A 21,488-nucleotide genomic window follows, 5' to 3' on the forward strand; every position below is an offset into this window, starting at 1 on the left:
GGGAAACTTGGTAAATTATTTTTCACTGGACTATGATTAGCTCTGCAACAAAACAAGCAGATTAAAAGTCATACTTTGCTTTCACACCTCTCTCCTCCCTACACCTCAGGTAAAAGAATACTCTGCCCTGCGTTCCCTGCAGTGAACTGGTGACATGCCTCTGCCGTCCCATTGCATTCAGGCAGTAGCAGCCACATTGTTTTTTCTTTTCCATTTTGTAATGGTGTTTGGCCCAACCTTCAGATCCCATTGCATGTTTTCATACAAGCCTGGGAGCAACTTGGCTGCAGAGGTTTAGTTCAAACCCACCTCAGTTACAGTCGGTGTCCTCACACATGCACGTTCTGTGCTGCTGGTGAGAAGTTGCTGTTTTCCTCAGGATTCCATACTTTTGGTTTCTTTGCTACAAATAGGTAGTTAAGTGAGGCAATCATAGGTGAGAACTCTTAGCTGCTCCACACCATAAACTAGGGCCACTCATTCCATTGCAGAGGCTTGATGTACCACACCTTTGGACTCTGCCACGTTTCAGTAAAGCAGAGGGCCCTGTGGAGGTGTGCCAGGCACAGCGGAGGGCCACTGGCTGCAAAAAACCTTTGTATGCCTTCAAAGTTGGAGCATTTTAATTGCAAATGGTTAAAAATTCTCTGTGCCGTTACAGGTGGCTTTTTGTATCATTTCTGCAGAATTTGGAGCTTGATGAGCATAGAATTGGAAGAATTCTCAATGACTCCAGCAAAGGGGCTAAGCAGTAGCTTGGGCCACACTACGCCTTCTCTGTAAAATCCCTTTTCTTTCTCACCCCTAGTGCCCTACTTCTGGAGTCAGAAATGGGGTGCTGATGGGGACAGTCACACGGTGACATTAGAGGGAGTATTGGCTCTATGTGAGCAAGTGTCCACCCTGCTGCCCCTGTGAGCACCTTCATAGATGAGCTGTTGAAAAAAAAAATAAGGAAAAATGCTCAAAAATGTACTGAAGTGCTTATCGCAGATATTTAAGCATATGCTGAAAATTAAATAGATGTTTGGGGGCTGTCCACAGTGAGGACAAATTAGGAACTTAAAGCAAATGATTTAGCTCAGTTTTACAAAGGCTTTTCTAACAGCTCTCTTACAGCTTTTTTCTTCAAATCAGTGTCTACCAGCTTTATTTCCCTGCTGCTATGGCTATGACTAACCCCCTTATTTGTGTCATAACTTAATCACCAGATTCCTTCTCTGAAGTGCTGAAGTAGTAGATAATGTCTGTGTTTTTATTTGTAAGGTCAGGAGCACCAATTCATAGCTTAGAGATCATCAGCACAGTGAGCTGACAACACAGTCCAGCTTCTGTTTTCTTACAGTCGCGCAACAGAAAATCAATGGTGTCAGGAACATTGGGATAATTCTACTGTTACAATCAATACATGCTGATTAAACTAGTTGTGTCTGTTGGGTAAATTTGCTGCATCATAATTAGAATTATTAATTAAAAATAGGAAATCAATTGACACAAATTAAGCAAAAAAGAAATTTGCTTTATTTCTTTGACACTCTCTCCAGAGGCCTCAATAACTGTGACAACATGGATGTGACCGAGTGGCATTTGTCAGTTTTTTAATGCTGTCCTGAGTTTTAAAAATTGACTTCTAAAATCCAGCTAATGCAAGAGCTAATGCAGCTCCCAGGAAATCAGTCATTAGATGTTGTATGTGCAAGAGGCAGTTATTTGTTTTATTACAGTTAGTCATTATTCCCTGCCTATCCAAGAGTAAAAAGCAAGAGTCCTGTGTGTGTCACCAGGGCAAGGAAGCGGCTGCGGAATGAAAGCCTTGGGGTGCAAGATGTAGCCCATCCCCTTATCACATTGTTTTCTGTTTTCAGTTAACAAGGATAAACAAATTGATCATTTCTGTGGTTGTTGTAATGGTCTACTCATTGCTGGCTACTTCTTATAATATGCTGGTGACCTTCATTATTTTCAGGGACATATTATGTGGGACACTAAAGCAGGGAGTCCTTGGTAATGCTATTTGCAAGGACATCAGGAATGTACGTCTTCTTTCTTTTCAGCTGTTCATTTTTCTCTGTTATTTCTGGATTTTATGCAGTTTTTTTATTTTCTTTCTTTTAACCTATTTCTCTCTTTCTTCTTTCCTTACATACATTTTCTTCTTCTTTCCTCCTAGTCTTAATGATTTTATTTTCTCTGTCTAATACTTTCCATCCCATGTTTTTTGCCTCCTGTTCTGCTTGCACACATTCAGTAGAGGAGAGCAGCATCAAAGTGCAGGAATTCTTTGGGTCTGCATACTCCTGCGGTTTGCTCAACCTACAGCCAAATATTTTCTCTGAGCTTTCACGTCTATGAAAGATCTGAGGACAAAAAGGATGACTGGTTAGGGCAAATGTGTGGCTGATAACTGGTGGTGCTATATAATATAATGTACTTTTACTAATCATTGGTAGTAAACTAGTTTCCTGATTATATCAAACTCATGTGACGACTTGATTGCTAAAAAGGGTTGGTCACTTCTAAGATAAAATCTTGTCTGTAGAAAACCTTATAGGTAGACAAATGTGTAATAAAGCGATCCAAGGCAATTACCCCGTAAATCGTCCTTAGCCAGTCTGTGCATACAAACGTAAACCTTGTGTCTGCTTATTTTTGGGATATCGCAGGCATTTATTTTTGTTTTTTATAGATGCTGACTTATGAATGGCAGACTTTTAGGACCAGCTATACAAGACGAATGGCTTTGAGCTTTTCTCAAATATGTGTACACACCAGTGAGATTTAAGAACAGAGTGTGCAAGTATTCCCCTGAGTAAAGCTTTGCTACTGTTTTCTGCCATCAGGCTCTCCAGTAGTTGCTAATGTCACAGCATACTTTCCAAGTGTTGCACAATGGCTTTTCATTATCCCACTGTGAATTGTAATGGCCATTATTTCTGTAAGTTATTATATTTTTAATCTCGTTATTTTTCTCAGGAATACCTTTCCCTATGTTAGCGTTCAGTAAGTAGTTGATAACCTGGGAAATCCATCTCAGTAAAAAATAATTCCTCCAATTTTCAAGAAATGTGAGATCAAAACCTAATAAAAATCTTAACTGCTCCACTATGTCTAACTTAAAATATTTAGGGGGAAAAAAGCCCTCAGCTATTTGATTATGATTGCTGTAAATTAAATTTGGCTAAGGTCCTTTGTAGAACAGGAAGTATTTTCTTCTTTAATGGGGTGGTGAAATGCTGATAGGAAAACAGTACCAAGCATTCCTTGGTTCTGAAGTTAAAATTAACCATTCTGTAGATTTAACTGCCGTATTATTTAGATCGTTGCTAATTATCAAAGTATCACTGACAGATGTGCTAGTGAAAAAGTTTAACATGGTCGAATTCATATAGTTTTTCTAGACCTAAAACTGGTTTTTAAGGTGTTTTACAATAACAGTATTTCATTGAAGTATATTTCCAAGACCAGTCAAAAGTAACAGCAAATAAAAATGTCTTTGGTTTAAATGCCAAGACAGATTGAGTGGTTTGCACTAGAATCAGGAAAAGCAGAGTTGTTAAAAGCCCTAATTCCAAAGACTTACGGTTGTATCTCAGGCAGGCTGAGCAAGCTGCCAGTTTTGACCTCACTGACAATTGAGAACATATGGATAGCGTGGAGGATCTTTCAGATATATTTGAGCACAACTGTTGAGTGCCTTAAAATTAAGCTGTAAAACCTTGGCATCGATAAAGAATTTTACAGCACTAGTGTAAATAGTGTAAAATAAGGTGGATGTTACTCAAGCAGTCAGAACCTGTGAGGAGGAATGCTGGCAGCTACGCTTAGGGTGAGCTGTGCTCCGAATGGGACGTAATAAAGATCTCCCACAAGGAAAATGTTACAATAATTGAGACTTGAGAAAACAAGGACTTAGATCGACAGTTTCAAATCTTTTTTACTAAGATTCAACCTGGCAATATTTTGTGGGTGGCAGCTAGACAGTCTGTTGCCAGAACAAATCTGAAGATAAACTGGGTTATAAGGCTACATTTGGAAAACAAGCGGTGTCTTTTGCTTTCATTTCAGTGGGCTGTGGAGCAGGATTTTAATTAGCGTATCTGCTTTATAAGTCTTTGTTGTAATATTTGTTATGTGTATAGAACGGCTGTCAGCATCGTAGCCCTACTCCACGACTGTGTCCTGTTGCCATAAGTGAGATGTAAACAGTCATCACAGTGGATCGCCTGTAATTGGAGGGCGGGCAGAAATCAATTGCAGGGTTATCTTTCTAGGTGTAGCTATGATAAGCTACAATTACTATTTTTTCAGAGGCTTGGAAGATGGAATTAGTTAGCTTATATATAAAATGTGCTTGTCGTTGCTTGGCAGTCAAGTGGTGTTTTGATTTTTAACGAAATTCAGAGTATTTGCATTATGAGATTATAATTGTTTTAAGAGTCTACAGGTCTAAGAGTTAGCCTGAAGTCTCTTGACTGGAGCAGGCAAAAGTAACACCTTGAAATCTGTGTTCATCTCTGACATGCTTATGAAACTTGAAAAGAATAGTGTTATCACCTGTTAATTGTTGATTGTAGAGCCCTGTATTTAAAAAATGTACAGAAACTGATACCAAACTTTCAAAAAGGGAATCCTTTTCCAGACTGCTATTAAAAAGTTGGCTTTAGCTCTTTTACACAAGTCCTCTTGCAATTTCTAGGAGCAAGAGCAAAGAACAGGACATTGGTTTCAACAACCGTGAACTTTGGTGGCCAGAGCCACCACTGCAGTGAATTAAGAGATTTTGTTACGCAGTTGCTAAAAATGTGTTCCTGTGTTGCTTTCAACTCTGCTTAGCTGCTGTATTGCCAGCTGCCAGAGTCTTTCCGTGATTGACTGACCTGTTGGGTTAAAGAATTGGAAAGTTGTGAGATACAGTCTGGAAGAAGCTGATTGAATTGCCATGTTTACTGCAGTTCCTCAACAACTTCCTTGCTTTGCTAGCAAATTTAAAAGGTTAAAAATGCAGATTTTTGAAATTATGTGCACCTGCATTCTCAAGTCTCAGTGGGAAGTCACCTTCTTAATCTTTTAAGTGCACAGCCCCAGTAATTTCTACTACCTTAATACTGATCCCCCAATTTAATTTTCTGCGTGTCTTTCAAGAGTTGAGGATAATTCTTGAGATCATAATGTTGCTTTCAAGTCTTCCTTCTTTCAGATCTGCCTAGGAATGAGTGAAATGAGTCAACAGTAGAGGTTTTTTTAAGCTTGCTTCAAGATTTACACCAGCTCCCTGACAGAAAATGTTAGAATTCTTCTGGTTTGACAGAAATTAAGGATGTGCCAAATAGAGGAGTCTGCATATATGCAAGTTACAGAACAATAAAGCATTTAAACTTTGCTAGCTACAAGGTCTCTGTAAGGACAAGCCCTTCTGGTACAATATGAACTTAATTCTTGTTACATTTAACAATTTTAATTAACAAATATTTGAAGAAGCTCCAACAGTCTCTATATGCATAGTTTTATTGCTTTTTGAATCCCTTGCCTTGCAAAAATTCCAGTTTTGTGACCCTGGCAATCAACAGGGAAGCAAAACATACCAGGTCCCAGTGCAGTCTGTGGAAAATCTTGCAGCAAATATTGTGTAACTTATCTTGGGTTTCATTTTGTTAGAGCCCAAGATCAACACAGGTCTGTAAAAACCAATGTCAGTGATAATGGTGATGGACGAAAACACAGGGAAACAAACTGTGGCTGGAGAATCCTGCGTTCCCTTAAAGAGAACGATAGAGCTGGGACCTGTAAAATGAGGAGAGAGAATCATATCAAGTGGAGCCTTTTTATGGAATTGCTATATATCATTTGTGAAAGACTTTAAGATTTTCTTCAATTTCTCTTCTGTGGTTTTCTGGTGCAAGCCGGTGGGCTTCACACAGCTGGGAACGCCTTGGATCACAAGGCCCTTTTCTCTGTGCATCCAGCCTCTGCCTGGTTTTGACTCTAGAAGCTCGGGGGATGGCAGTTAGAGAAAATGAAGAAGTGATTACTGTTTTAGCCATCTTTAATTAGATTCTCATTATGCTGAATAAGCATTTATTAAGGTTGCATCCACTTTGCAATCAGAGGGGTGATTGAAGCAGACAGCCCTGTTAGTCCTACCCAGCCTTTCCAATTACCACTAGCAGTGAAGCCGAGGGTAGCGAGGGCTTTTACCGGCGAAGCTGCCAACACAGGTGTGTAGGTGATTTGTACCTAGCCCATGTTAAAGCAGCATTGCTGGAGCTTTGCTGCTCTCCTTGCCTGACAGAGCTGGACTACAGACAGCTTGACAGGCCTGTGCGTGCCGCAGACACGTTGCCAAATGCCGTGTAGTGTGGCCTGAGCGTCACCGAGTGCCACTCGCCAAGCTAGAAGTGGCTGAAATGATGTTGATCCGGAGGTAGTGGATGTGCAGGGCTGGGTACCTTCCACGGGATGCTCAAGTCCTGCACCAAGCCGTCGGTCTGCATATCAGTGATGGTGTTTGTACCAAGTTTACACTTTTTAAACACTATTATTGATGAGACACAGAAAAACACTTCACAAATTAATCTCTATATACATAAAAGAATAATTTTTCATATGTTTAACTCAGCGCAGAATTATAACTGTAGAAGAAATATACTATAAAGTATTTATAGCATAAATTTAGACTTTAGAACTTGGAGCTGTTCTATCTCAGTGCTACCATTTACTTTCTGGGTAGCTTTGTAGTTTAATGTAATTTGACTTTCTTAGTTTCCCTTCTATGAAAATGTGATAAAATGTATTTTCTTGCTCATAAATGGACCATGAGAATTAGTCAGCGTTTGTATGGGACTTTGGTGATGGAGGCAATTCTATTAAATGTGCAAAAAACCTGCACATTTTGATCTTATTTCACAATTTAGAACCCAAATTGTTGCATATTGTTATTTTTTTATTATACCAGCATACTTTGAATTTTATTTAGTAATGTACTCTGAATAATTAATTATTCAACTAATAATTATCCATTCCAAATAAAACAACTTGATTACTAAGCCTGATGAGGAAAATCCAGTCAGGAAGGAACCCTTTCAAAAACAACAACATTCTGCAGATATCCTTAAATATTTAAAGGGTGAGCTATATTTAGTAAATTCTTCCAAAGGGGGAGGGGGAGCCGAGCGGATGCTAATTTCCTGTGTCATCAGTTTTGTGTATGTGTGTCAGCAGCATTCCTAAATCACCATCTACTACACAATCATCATCTACACAAGCGTCAGGCGGTGTTCAACATTTCCCTGGGTGGTTCCTGTTTATCAGCAAGGAAAACGGTCTACTTTGGGGTCATGTCATTTTCTTCTCATCGATTATTTAATATTTGGTGTGTGCATGCTGTGTTTGCTCTGCTCAGCTCTTCAGTAGTAAGCAGAGAACCTTGCTTAGCAAAAGAAACATAAAAGTTGTGGCATCAATGCCGTTTTCCAGATGGCACTAACCTACCCCACCATGGCCAGCCCCTACCAAAGACCATTATAGTCAATAGAAAAAAATTCCCTGACTGTAAGGGGCTCTGGATTGAGTTCAAGATGCTTGTGATGGGCACCGTCCAGCATGGTCTGTGGACAATTTTGACAATGGTCTTATCTAAAAACCTTTCTTTTTCCCTGTGGCTTTTTAAAATACAGCTCTGCTGCCACTAGGAAAAAGTAGAGATCTGAACCTTATAGGAAATCTGGCATTTAAAATCCTTAATGCACAGATGCTGCGTTCTCTTCCAGCAAAATCCCATTCGATTCCCTGCTGCCATCCAGCCAGGAAGTCACGTATGTCTGTTTTGCTTTTTACTTTTCAGTGACAGTTGTCACTAAAAAAGAGAGAAATTAAATTAATCCAGAGAGAAAGCTGTTTCACAAAGGCAGTTTCTCGGACTGCTGAAAGTGAGACTGAACCTCCAAGAACTGACACAGCAGAGCCGGGAACTCGAGCTGCTGTGTACATTTTCCTGGTTTCGTTGAAGCTGACCCACTGATAATGCTGGAGGCACTAACACGTTGTTTGTAAACAATGATGAAAAAACATGTGGAGTGATTTACTGTTTTCTGCCTGCCTGACATTTGATTGCTTAATGCAGTAATCCACAATGGGTGAAACTGTTCCGAAAGCGCTGGCTTCCATATGGTTGTGATTTTGTCAAAACATTTCAGTTCAGCAAACCCATAACTGATTGTGAGGATGAACAGTTTTGATCATCCTGTTTTTCAAAATGTAAAACAGTTTAAGAATTGTCTGTTTTTAACATCATAACAAAAAGTTTCATTTCCCAGTTTAGAGCAACTTCTGGTTTAGAAATTGGCATTAATGTATGCTTCTGCGAACAACATTTGAACATGTTCGGAAGTCAAAATAAAATATCAAGGTTTAGACATCCAATCTCAATAATTTATGAGACAAGACTTTATCTTCCTGCCTAGCTCTCCAGAATGAAACCAAAGCCCTACCAATATGCAGAGGAAGCCATAGGGAGGCAGGCAGTGGCGGTTTCTTTATTTTCTGCTCAGCACTTGGGGCTTGTGCATTTTGTTGCTGGCTGTGATGTGAGTATAAACTGCTGGATCAGGTTACGAGACCTGTGGCTGCTTTGCTCTCTCAGCATTAGCATCCTAAAGAGGTGGTGCAGAAGAGCTGCAGCAGTGTTGCAGTCTAAGGAGCCGCTTTAGGGACACTGGGATTTTACTGCATAAAACTCTTGGTGCTGGGGTGCGTGTCCTCTGCCATCCACTACCCACTCAGAGCCATCCACGCTTTGACTCCTGGTATTTAAGCTATGCAGTATTTGTCTACCTCTCTGATTATCTCTTTATTAACAGAACATCCCACATCTCAGTGCCTGAGTGCAGTGAAAAGAGGGCATAATATTCTAGTATTTCAGTGTTTTCACTTTTGTTTTCCCAATAGTTTCAGACTTGCTATTTTCTGTTGGTAAATATAAGAAGGGTTTTGCAGAGACTGTGCTGAGTCTCACAATGTGGTTTTGATGAGTGAACATTATAGTTTTTACTGGGTTACACAGGGCAAGACTTTTTAAAAAAAAAATGTTTCTTTTTATGTGTCTGAAAGGGACATTACTATTAATGGTTTGTAAGAGAAAGACAGCAGTGTATTTAAGATATCTTGAAGACATTAGGTAACATTAAAGAGCCATGTGAAGATTCAAGTATGCCTAGAAGAAAAGAGAAGAGCAAGTAGCTTGTGCAGATACCTGCACATAGCTTTTTGTAAGCCTTTGAACTGTTCTAGATATAAAAGACACCCCTATTTCAAAGGCCACCAGGCTTTCTGCTGCTCTAATTCTCTCCTGAAGTCCTTAGGTAACAGAATTCACATGAGAGAGGGTAAGATTTTTCCTAGATTCAGTTACTGGGGCAGAACATCCTTTAAGCTGATATTATTTGGCTGAAAAGCAGTGCATAGGCAGTAGACATTAGGATGGGACTGTGGCAAAGGGGAAGAAGTGGTTCTTTTTACTCTACAGCTACACCGTTGGAAATAAAAGCAAGTCCCACAGTCCACAGTATTTACTTTGGATTTCAATATCAATGCAATAAAATAAATTGCTTATTGACCACCTTAAAAATGACTGATGAGTCAGTACTGTGAGTTATGTTATGCATGAGGGATGTGCTTATATGTCCCCTTGAAGGTGAATCTTTATGGTATAATTTGAAGCTGGCCAGCTAGCTGTAGCATTTCTTCCATATGTTTATCTTGATAGTACCATTTTATCCACTGATCGGCCAATCTTTCTGCTCATGTCAATTTGCATGCTGACCTATGCAGTCGAAGGTGAACGGACACATACATCCCTGCGTGTGAATGAGAATGAGAAGGACCATGCTCTCTAACGCTTGCTATTTTAGTGACAAGAAGCTTTTCTTCTTTAAGCACTGCTTTAACTGCAAATAAAGGTATATTGCATACCTGGCAACACATCAGCAGGGTGACCTTCCGATGCTCAGTTTATGTGCTGTGAAAAATAAAGAGCTGAGCACATCTCCCTGAGAGCTTTGCCAAACGGGGTTGATCCCACTCGATCCTCTGCAGTTAACACCACTCCGCAGTCACAGGAGGGGGGAAGGTGACTTCAGTGCTTGGATGGGATTACTTTCAGCATGGGAGATTCCTCAGGTGATGAACAATGCTCACTGCAGGGAGCTTGATGCGGGTGCAACCGAAGGGCATCCAGCACAGCTAGCCTACTGCAGTTGCTGGACCGGCCTATGGATCTGCTCTAAACTCTGTCAGTCAGCTGCCATTAACGACCCAAGGGGAAGAGGGTTTGCTTCTGCTCCCACAACTGTCTTGCTAAGCACTCAGCTGAAGACCATACACTATTTAGAATAGCAAGTAGCTGTAGGTAGATACTTGCAAGTAGCTTTTTATAAGCCTTTGAACTGTTTCACACCAGGCACAGATGTTGTGTTAATAGATCTTAATCTCCAGTAACAAAGGCCCCTCTCTATTTCTGTAGTTTTCTTTGAATCTCCTTAGAGTGATGCTGCTGCTGCCACTCCTGGGCCTCTCTGGTGGCCCCTCCAACACTTGAAGGTTGATGGTGCTTGATCTCTTCGTCTATACCTGTCCTGCAGTGTTTTAGGCATTTCCAAATGTGTTTCTACCCCTTCTTGCAGGCAAAACTGATAGTACTTCTGTGCAGAGGTATTACAGGAAAATTTTATTATATAGTCAATGAAAACATCTAAAGTCCATTAGAGATGTTGAGAGAGGGAGAGAATGTTTTACCCAGTTGGAAGACAGAATTTGGAAGTAAGTTACTTGCAGATCTTATTATTACAATCCTGTCCTAGACAATAATAATGAAGTATTGATGGAAGTTTTGCCAGAGCAAAGACTGCTGGGTTTCTTACAGAGGAAAGATAGTATCTTCATTTAGTTTTATTAGACTCTTGATACTCTGCCCATGTATTTTTTAATTCACCACAGTAAAATTCTAATTAAAGAACAGACTTTGCCTCCCATTAATATGACACTAAAAAAACATTTTAAAGAATGCAGCATCTTCTCTAAAAAAATTATAATGAGAAGACAAGCCACCAGTGTTGTATAGAATGTTGTCGCTCCCTTATGAAGCGTTTCATGATTTTAAAATCCTTGCAACATCTAGAGTGTCAGTAGAGTTAAAGGCTCATTAAACTGAGCAGTAATTTCTACAAAAAGAAATAGGAAATATTCTCAGATTTTTTTTGTGTTCTAATTTTCACTTCTTTTGAAGCCTCTGTCAAAATAGCTCATGATGGAAATTCGGAAAACACAACACTTTGATATCTGTCAGGAGTAGAAGTTGTTTCTCCCATTTTGCTGCTTCCAAAATATATTGAGTTCATTATGGGATTTGACAAGGCTGACATCCAAACACTCAACTTTTCTTTGACTTAGAGTGATTTTGTTTTCATTTATCCAAAATAAAAATGTACAACTAGGTAACTGTTCTAAGCATTCTACAGAATGCTGTAGGAATGTTCTTTAAACAAGGATTGCTTTGGAAAGAAAATGTTTCCTCAGAGGATACTAAATAAACTGCAGGGTCTCTAAAGTGCTGTGACTGAATTAGGTACCACATGTTGGAGAGTCAGTGACTAATGAGATCATCATCTGAGATTAAATCATGACCTAAATCAGCCACATGTTTCTTATCTGATTCAGACAATGAACTTCAGAGAGAATCAGTACAAACTTTCCTGAAGCATGAAAAGCTGTTCTCCTGTCTCTAAGGAAAAAAAAAACCCAAACTCAGAATTAGATTAATTTCCTCCTGTGAGCAATAATCTATCAATTTGGGGAAAAATCAGCTGATGTTCCCTTCCCATCTTTTCCTTTCTATCTGATGAAGACTGATCTATAAACCTGGAAAATGAGATTGACTGCAAGTTCTGTCAGCCTCAGATTAACCTCAGGTTTTTGCCACTTGGGTGGATAGTTTCACAAATGCATATTTACATATGCAAAATAGATTCTGCGGGCAGTCTTAGAGACATAAACATTGAGACTGGCATTTTCTTCATTATAGTTGCATATGCTGTGACTGAAAGTCTGGCACTGGAGATAAAAATGCTAGTGCATACACCATTGCACAGAAAACCATGTTTAGGAACCTTAAGGCTGCAAAGCTACAAGCTCAGAAGACAGAAGATGCCAGGGCATGTAAAAGGTAGCCTGTGCTCACATAATTAAAGAAAATATCATAATTCATAGGCTCAAGTACTGAATTACTGCTGCACTTCCAACCTTTAATCTGACTTTTTCTTATTTTTGTGACAGCAACTTCATAAGTCAAATGCCTTATTTATGTGTGATAAGGTTTGTTTGTTTTTCCTTAAAAAGCAAATGGAGAATATGAAAAATCCCTTCAAGAACGTCATCAAGCTGATATACAGACGGTTCATCAGCATGGACCGGAACAAACCTCTGGCATGTGGGTAATGGACTAAGAATAGAAGGCTGTCACCCTCTCCGTGGGCCACATACTGCATGGAGATTAAACAGGCAGTGGCCCATGGCTGCTACTAGGAACAATTGTAAGAGAAGTCCTGCTAAGCCCCTGAAGCTTTTAATTGCAGATTGCTTTTAATACAGATGAAATCTTTGAGGAATGTAGGTAATGAATTATCCAGAGGTGGCACTGAGTGTCTGCAAATTGCATTTTTTATAGTTTGATCAGGTACAGGTGGATTTTCACTGGGGACACATGAGCACGCCCCTGGGTGTGGGACAGTGCTCTGCCAGATTTCAGGCTATTGCTCTGTATGTGGAAGGTGTCCCAGCTGTCAGTGACAAGGATATAAAAATGTACTTTAACAAGCAAAAACTACTGCTTTAGCGTACTGATTTAAGCCAAAATCCCCTTTCCTCTATTCCTCAAACCAACAGACTGAGTGAGCCTGAAGCTGAAACTGCAGATGGTAAATTCTACATAACAGAGAAGTTGTCAGGGACTGGACAAAGCATCTTGCAGTGGAAAATGAACAATGCTACCAACTACCTGCCTGTGACAGAGTTCAGATAATCTAAATTATATTTGGAGCAGGATTATTTATTAAAATCTATTGTTAACTTCATTGTCCCCCAGGAAAATATTTATTTACAGAAATCCAACCTATTTGTTGCTTTGACAGACAGGACCTCTCTCATTTGTAAGACCTGAGCAAGACATGTTGTTGCATGGTAGATTATCAGTATCTTGATACGGTTATGAAGAAGCAAATCAGCTGCAGTTTGAGCAGTGTGGCCTAATCTGTCTGTACCCACCAGTGTGTCTGCTGTACGGATGAGGTTTCCTCATTCTGAAATCACAGAATTAGAATGTTGGCCTCTAAGCATTGATAAGAATATTTTTGAAGGGAATTTCTGAAGAACTGGGTTATTTTGAGGACAGCCATCATCCATAAACATGTGTTAGAAATTCTGAGGGTAATCAGTCTAATAAGATAAACAGGTTTTTTGGTTTAGAATGGAGCAGATCAGTGAGTGATTTTTCAATATATGGGCTCATGCCTTTAGAAGTGTATTGGTATACCTGCAGCACCAGCACATGAGGGACTCGGCGCTGCACAAAGCCAAACACAGAGTGGTGTCAACTGTCATTGTAAGGGGATTCCCTCTTCACAGACCTTGTTTCAGACTTATTGCAGCCTTGGCTTATGTTTCCAAAGGTGTTGAACTGTGCCAAAATGAATCATGTTTGTACAGTGAGTAGACATCAGCTCAATACAGGGACTATAATTTTCCTATTGGGCTAAATGCAGGGAATAAAAAGTTAATTGATTATTTTAATTTTTTATTCACTACATCCAGGCAGTTTTAGCTTTTGCTGTTTCGTTACCTGCTTTGCATTAGCTGGGCCAACCATTTAAAACCCAGTCAGATTCCAAAACCGAATTAGACCAAAAAAACCCCACCCAGAGTTTGGGCTGCATTTCACCTTAATTAGTATTCATATAGTCCTTCTACAGCAGTACAGTTATATTGTGGGGACAATATAGCCCTAATTTCAAAATAAATTATAAAATAATCTAGTTCAAACTACGTCCTCCTAGATTTAGTAAGCCAATTTTATTTTGTTTGCATTTTTTAAAGGCTAGTAACTCATTTAAACATTTCAAACTGAATTTGGAAATATTCCAGAATATTGATTACTGACCATGAGCTACATTCTTGCTTTAACAAATTCGCAGAAAGTTCCTTTAAAGTGTGGATTAATCGAAGATCACCTCAGCCAAATATGGTCCTGAGTCCTTAGGCTGAGAAAAGCAACCACTTGATTTTCTTCAGCTGTGCCTCTGCAGAATGTTGATGAGCGTCCTACTGACTTTGCACACCTAGAAGACAGGGCTGGTCACCAGCTATGAAAAAAGACACATGCAGGCTTATGCTAACGAGAACAAAATAAACATAGACCTTAAGACCACAGATTTTGGTGCTGCTGTGATAGAAGATGCTGTTTTCATATTAACAGTGTATCCTTGCAGTGATGGAAAAGCACTGGAAGAGCACTTTTGACTCTCTCGTGTCAGGATAAGTCACTTGATGAATGTCATCCCTTCCTTGGGAGTCCTTTTATTTATCTGCTAAATTTTCAAACTTCTGTATTTGCTCCATTGGTGTCTGACTTGTGCTGCTGCACTAAGTACTGGGTAGCTCTGTTGACCCAGAACACAGCAATTCACTAATCATTCCTAGAGGGGAAAACAGCCATTTGGGAGTGAAGCAGCACTTCCAGTGTGTCCTTGTTGTGTATTTAACAGGACAGAATTGGTAACAGGATGTCATGCACGACTATAGTGGCGGATATGCAGAGCCTGCTGTAATTAGCCCTCACTTCAACAAGCTACTGAGGCTTTGAGGTGGGGCTAGAGATGCAGAGAGGAAGAAAACACTTTTGCTGTGTTGAACAAGCTTTCCACGAAGGGATTTATCTTTCACCTGTCGTACTACCGTATGCAGACAACTGTAATTATGCTTAGGCACCCAGCATCATCCTTTACAGAGTTATATTCATTTTTATTGGTGGCAATTAATCTCTAGTCATATTTTTGAAGGAGAAAAAGTAAGTAAGTTAGCACGTTTGCCAGGGAATGTTAGCACGTGACTTGAAATATGGCAGCTCCCTTTAATGTAGCATCTCCCAAGAGAGCGCTGGCTATTTCAGACTCATCTCTCATGGTATCGACATCCACACATGCAGTCTAAAGGGAGCATTTGTACCTCCCTGGCATCACCACTCTCAGGTTGCTTTTCTTATTGATGGTATAGTTAAAGTCTCTGTATCATTTTGACGTTTTTAATGGCATATGCATTTACAGTGTAGCTCTTGTGTAAGCTTTAATCAGCTTTCTGTTCACATGTTGTTGCTGTTATTATTTATCTCTATTATGGTAACACATAGAGGCGATCAACAAGAGTAGGATTAGACTGTGCTAGGCTTGGGTTGTATTTTAAAATGGCCTCTCTGTGCCCACAGAAGTGGTGCTAACAATCCTGAAGTGCAACGGGCTTCCATGGCTCTGAGGCTGCTTTGCCTGTATCTCAGAAACTGGAATTGCTATCACACACCAGCTAGGATTTGCCACACTGATGTTTATAGAAAAAATATGTCTTGGTTGCTTAAGTCTTTGGTTTCTTCTGCTTTTTTAATTTTCTAGCAGGAACTACCAGACCCCCATCCCATAGCTAGTTATCCACTGGAGTAGTCTCACACATGAGTGGTCCCTATTGAGCTCAGTGGAATTACTTGTATGAGTAAGTACTTGGATTTAGCTTATCAACTCTGTATCTGCCTACCTTTGTAAAGGTACAGAAGTTACCCAGTGCAGATCCGAGTTATCACAATCTATCACAGAATATCCCAGTGAAATCATATAGGTAAAGAATTTACTTGCCACTCGACAGTCTGTCTCTGCAATATGGGACTTAAAAGGGAGAAGAAGCCAACAGGAACTGATAAACTTTGAGCAACAAAGATCTTATTTTCATGTGAGATTACTGCAGTGTAAAATCAGGTGAGGATGATACTTCATTATCACAAATTTTACACTAACACGTTGCCAATGAATTTCACTCAATTCCCTTTGCCATTAATCAACAGTGGATGAATTGATACTGCATGAAATGGCTCTGCTAGTTGTGACATATATAGGACTTGAACTGATAGCTAGAAGTAGAAAATCTTTGCCATCTGAGGTAAAGACTTAAACCTAGGAGAGGCCAACATGTCATCGTGTGTCTATGCTCCCATCTTTAGACAAACAACAGGATGTTCACCTCAGTTATACACACATACTATGACTCCAGTTTCAAACCATTTGGAGAACAGTAGTCAAAACCTGCTGGTAGTTTTAGGAACATAAAAAGAAGCCTAACAAGTGCAGAGGCTGTATCAGGTGCTGTAGATGAGAGATGGTACAAGCCCCATCTTTTTGTAATTCTGTTTTTCCTGTGTCTTCCATGAGCATTCAGATGTACTTTAATCCTCATTTTTATGTCTTCTCCATAATAAATCCCCATGAAATTCACATTCTTAGTAGCTATCTGGTATGCCAAGCTGTTTTATTTCTTAGATAATTAAAACATTTTGGCTAGCTAATTTGGGCTAAACATACTGAATCTTGCAATGTGTGCTCACTGATGCCTTGTACTTAGAAGCCTTTGGAAAAATCTGTGTAGCTGCCAGCTGGTTTTCTGGTCACTGCAGGCTTCTTTTATTATCCAGATTTGGTTTTTTATGGTTTTACAACCAATTAGAGGAATTTCTGCTCTTTACTTCAGCATTTTGCTCTTCCCTTTGGCTAGATTGTGAAGTGAAATTTGGTACGGGGAAAAAGCAAGCATGTGACCAAATATCAATAGTAAGTGTTCAAATAAGATTGACGTATGTAAAGGAGTTGTGTTTGGGGCAGACACTGTAAATGTGAAACAAGATGCTTGAACTGATGATGGGAAATGGTTTTCCCATTCTATAAAATGTTTGCTTTCTCCTTCACTTTCTTGCAAAGTGGAAAACACAAACTGAGCAGACAAATCTGATGATTGGGGCACTCGCCTGAGACAGGGGAGACCAACGATACAAACCACATCTTCCAATGAATATTATTTATTCATATTAAGCAAATTAATTGCAGCTGGAATTATATGAGCCCAGAGCAACCCACAGTCCGGCAGTGGGGTGTGGTAAGGTAGGAATCAAGTCTCCGAAGCAGGCAGGGTTAAGTTTGATTCCTGCATTCTACTTTCCCATGCAAAGGGCTATTGGCTATGCTTGCGTCGTTCAGATTTGTACCCGTTGTGGAGGTGCAGAACGGCATCCCTTGATGTTCAAGTTCTGCGGAAAACAAATCAGTGTTTCTGGAATGGAAATTGCTGGGAAACTCCATCAGCTCCATCAGTTTTGCTCCCTGTCCCAGAAGGCTTACAGAGTCTTTGTGAGTGTCTATGGGAAATAAAGATGGATCATCTCTTTCCACAGATTCTCAGTAATAATTTAAGACTTATAAAGAGTAAGATTTTGTTTGCTCGGCTCCCAGCGGTGTTAGTGAGGAACTATCATCCCTGTTTACAGCTGTGGGAAAAATGAGGCAAAGCAATAAAGTATCTTATGTGAGGCACAAGCAGGAGTATGCACAGGGGTACATTGCATGCACTGCTTTCTGCAGGACATTAAACCATCTCTCTGCACATGCGCCCTGTAAGACCCTGCAGAGCCTTTTGGAGAGCCTGGAATTGTCTTCTCATGGGTTTATTTTGGCCTTTAACACTGTTGCTCAAGAAACACAAGTTTGTAAACTGGTAATCAGCAGTGCAAACTGAGTAAAGTCTCTCTTCTTTTACTGCTGAATATCCTCAGACTGACCAATGAGTATCCTGCTTCTCAAGAAGAAGGACAAAAATACTGCCAAAATTCACTGATAGGTATAGTCATCCAGTGTGGGTTTATAGCCATGTACCATAGAAGGAGAGAGCTATGAAATTTCTAGGACAAGAGCATCAGGCTTAAGTGGGCTTTACATTTACCTTGCTAAGTCTGAAAACAGAGGTCCAGGCCTGAGAAGCAGCGAGTGTCACCTGGGGATTAGTTTACATGTTTGCAAATAAAAGAGTTTGTGAAGACAGCTCTGTTGCTGGGATTACACACTCATTTCCTGCATGGCAGTGGATTTCACACTAGCAGAAGAGTTGTTGATATAATTGAAACCAGTTCTCTGAGCACAGGCAACTGTACTTGGAAAATGATCTGTAACTGCGTCTTTACCAGGGATTTTGCCAGCAACTCTATTCTGAATAGAATGATGAATTTCTTCACCCTTGACATAGCTATATTGAAAGGCTGCAAAGCGGAGGGTAGGACTACTGAAGAAATCCTTGCTTTTCTGCAGGCCGTTTACTAGGGAAACCTTAACCTCTGGGTGTTTGCTTTGAGCTGTCTGTTTAATATGCATACATCTTAAACGGCTGTTTTGCAGGTGCTGATTGCTGTTTCTATAGCAAATCAGGATCAAGCTGTTTCTGTAATGCTGACTTCCCTCTCTCATCCTGCATATGGTCTGCAAACAGGGAGAAGGGATCAGGCAGAATTGCCATGTGAAGGGTTCTCACTGTGCTTTAATGTGTTCTGTAGGGAACCTCCCCTCCCTGTCAATGGCCATAGGGTTTGGGGCCCTTCTGTATTGCTAGGACATGCTGTTACCAGCACAGAAATTACCTGACATACACACTCCATACCTTCATCCTTAAACTTGGTCAAGCCTCATGAAATCCCATCTCCAGTGATATTTTCTTCCCTGCCATCTCTTTACTCCAGAAAAAAACAAATAAACAAACAAAGCAGCCCCCAGCACCAAAGAAGAAAACCTTCTTTAGATTATCGTATTTGTTATCTTACGGGAACAGTTCAGAGAAACAATATTTGATGACATTATTAAATCTACAGGATTTGCTTGGCAATACTACCTGCCATTAGCTACACTGCAGTCAGGATGTGATCCTCTGCATCTAATTCCACTATAAATTCATTCCTTCCAGCTATCTAAGAGCACTAAGAAACAGGATATTAAAAGATTTAGGTCCTGATCCAATAAGGGTGTTAAACAAGTCCTCAAATTTAGGTATAATGTTAGTGCTGTTGTCTCCTTGCATGCTAAAGTACATTGCTTGATCAGGGGGGTAGTTTCAGAAAGTCTGAGGGCCCTTTAGAAAGTTGGTGCTATTAACAGTGCCTCTGCCTGCTTGCCAACTGAAACATAAGAGGCTGGGATGAGCTGCTTGCGAGGCACTTTCCTAATCATCTCGGTAAATGACTGTATGTTTTCCAGGTTGCGATAGCGATCACTGGGGACCCCACTGCAGCAACCGCTGCCAGTGTCAGAATGAGGCGCTCTGCAACCCCATCACGGGTGCCTGTGTCTGTGCAGATGGCTTCCGAGGATGGCGCTGCGAAGAGCTCTGTGACCCTGGGAGCTACGGCAAGGGCTGCCAGTTTAAATGCCAATGTCACAACGGAGCTACCTGCGACCATAAAACGGGAGAATGTCACTGTGCTCCCGGATACACGGGGGTATTGTAAGTTCAATGATAGGTGTAATTTACTCCGCATCATATAATAGCCTTGCTTTGACCGCTTTTAATGGAATGAGTAATTGGCAAACTTTACACAATCCATGTGTTATACACTTTCCTTTGTAGAAGTAGGTAACAGAATTTCAGAGAGACTAAATAAAGGAAATCTCTTTTTTTTGCTGCTAATTATACCTGTCTGCATAATAAAATAAAATTTAGTGCTAAAGTGAACTTAAAAATCCATTACAATTTCCATCTTGTACAACAACTGTACCTGTTCCTAATTTCAGTGTGTGAATACAATCCAAATTACAGCTGAGTTTTTATAAGCAATTGGACATTCTACTCATTAGCAGTCCAGTGCAATATCAAATGGGACTTACCATCCCCAATTTATTTGACTTTCAATCTAACTGAGGAAGCATTACTGTTAACTATATCAGCTTACTATCTAGGGGGTAAATTTTAAGCATAGTGAGCAGGGATTTAGCGGTGTGACTCCTATTAACTTTAACGAGAATCATGTAGCTAAATCCCCATCCACCACACTGAAAGTTTACCAGTAGGATTCACAAAATCTGCATATTAATTTTAGGACAGCAAGCAATAGTTTCTTGTTTAAAATAGCCCACAGTGTAACATCAGTTCTCATTAGAGGTCTTTCAGTAGTTTCAGAAGTAATTATGTTTTTCAAAATTATTTAAGGGGAAAAGAGAATTTAGTCACTGAATTTGGTTAGAGATCTATTACAGGTGACTTAATACTTTTGCAGTCTAATATTATTTGTTGAACTGCATGAAGGGGAAGGTAAAAAATAAAGACAATATTAACCCTCATAAATAAGTGATATGCCTTTTGAATATTTTATTTAGTACCTAATTGCCTTATAGACTTGTGACCTCAGTCCTGGAAGCACTCGCTGCTAAAGACTCTGCTTACTATTCAGAGTGGTCCCATTGACATTAGTATGTCAGGTCTCAGCAGTAAGTACTTGCAGGGCCATCCCCTGAAATGTTGTATGAACATCCTCATCAGAGGATAGTCAGTTAGGGGAAGAACCTACTGTAGTTTCAGAACCTGGGATTAGAGAAGGAAGCGATGCTGAAAAGCATCGATGTGCAAATGTGGGAGACGCTGGTTTTTGCAGGGACTAGCCTTACTTCAGCCCCCCATGAATACTGAGAGAGATCCTACGAGCTTAAATAGCCTTTAAATGATGCTTACTTCTTGCCAGTTCATTATACACTGCAAATGTTAACATTTAGTAGTGACTGGAGACATTTCAAGCATTTTAATCCCATCCTTTCATTGTATTTGCAGTTTCTTTTATTGACATGTCACATAATTCCCACTGAGGGCTTCATCCTGCAACTCTAACTTTCCTGGGCTGTTTTAAAGGATATGAGTTGTCCTGCTGAGATGGGTGGAATTTGGTACATGCATAAAGGTTACACACATGCATTAGCCTTACAGAACTGGATCCATGGCACATAAATAACCCCAGCAGAAATAAAAGAAATCTTCGCTAATTGGTAATGCCAGCTGAGGCTTACTGAGGTTTCATAATTTGCATACGGAATCCCATGATGACCTGTGTTGTGAATTTTCCTCATTTGCTGTTTCCTGTAAGTTCTTTTAAATGATCTCTTTCTTTTCTTGTTTCTTTTCTCTCCACGAAGTTGTGAAGAGCGCTGTCCCCCAGGCAGTCACGGAGCTCAGTGTGAATTGCGCTGTCCTTGCCAGAACGGGGGAGTCTGCCACCACATCACTGGAGAGTGCTCCTGTCCTCCTGGATGGACGGTGTGTAGTTTGTTCATACTCATCCCACATTTAGGGGTTGAAATAGAAAGTTAATTGTTCACTGCCTCAGCAGATGC

General features: G+C 40.1%; 1 protein-coding gene across 9 annotated transcripts in view; it reads left to right on the forward strand.

Moving 5' to 3' along the window:
* Nucleotides 1-21,488, forward strand: part of MEGF11 (multiple EGF like domains 11) — a 306,379-nt gene that overhangs the window by 182,406 nt on the left and 102,485 nt on the right. For all 9 annotated transcript variants that reach the window (XR_012624787.1, XM_074836840.1, XM_074836839.1 and 6 more), the window contains 2 exons: nt 19,368-19,614; nt 21,291-21,411. Coding sequence is in view for 8 of the 9 variants with exons in the window: in XM_074836840.1 (XP_074692941.1) it covers nt 19,368-19,614; nt 21,291-21,411 (368 nt within the window). In the remaining variant the exon portion in view is untranslated. The remainder of the gene's footprint in view (nt 1-19,367; nt 19,615-21,290; nt 21,412-21,488) is intronic.

The sequence above is a fragment of the Strix aluco genome, chromosome 12 (assembly GCF_031877795.1).
Source record: "Strix aluco isolate bStrAlu1 chromosome 12, bStrAlu1.hap1, whole genome shotgun sequence".
In the NCBI taxonomy this organism is placed as follows: Eukaryota; Metazoa; Chordata; class Aves; order Strigiformes; family Strigidae; genus Strix; species Strix aluco.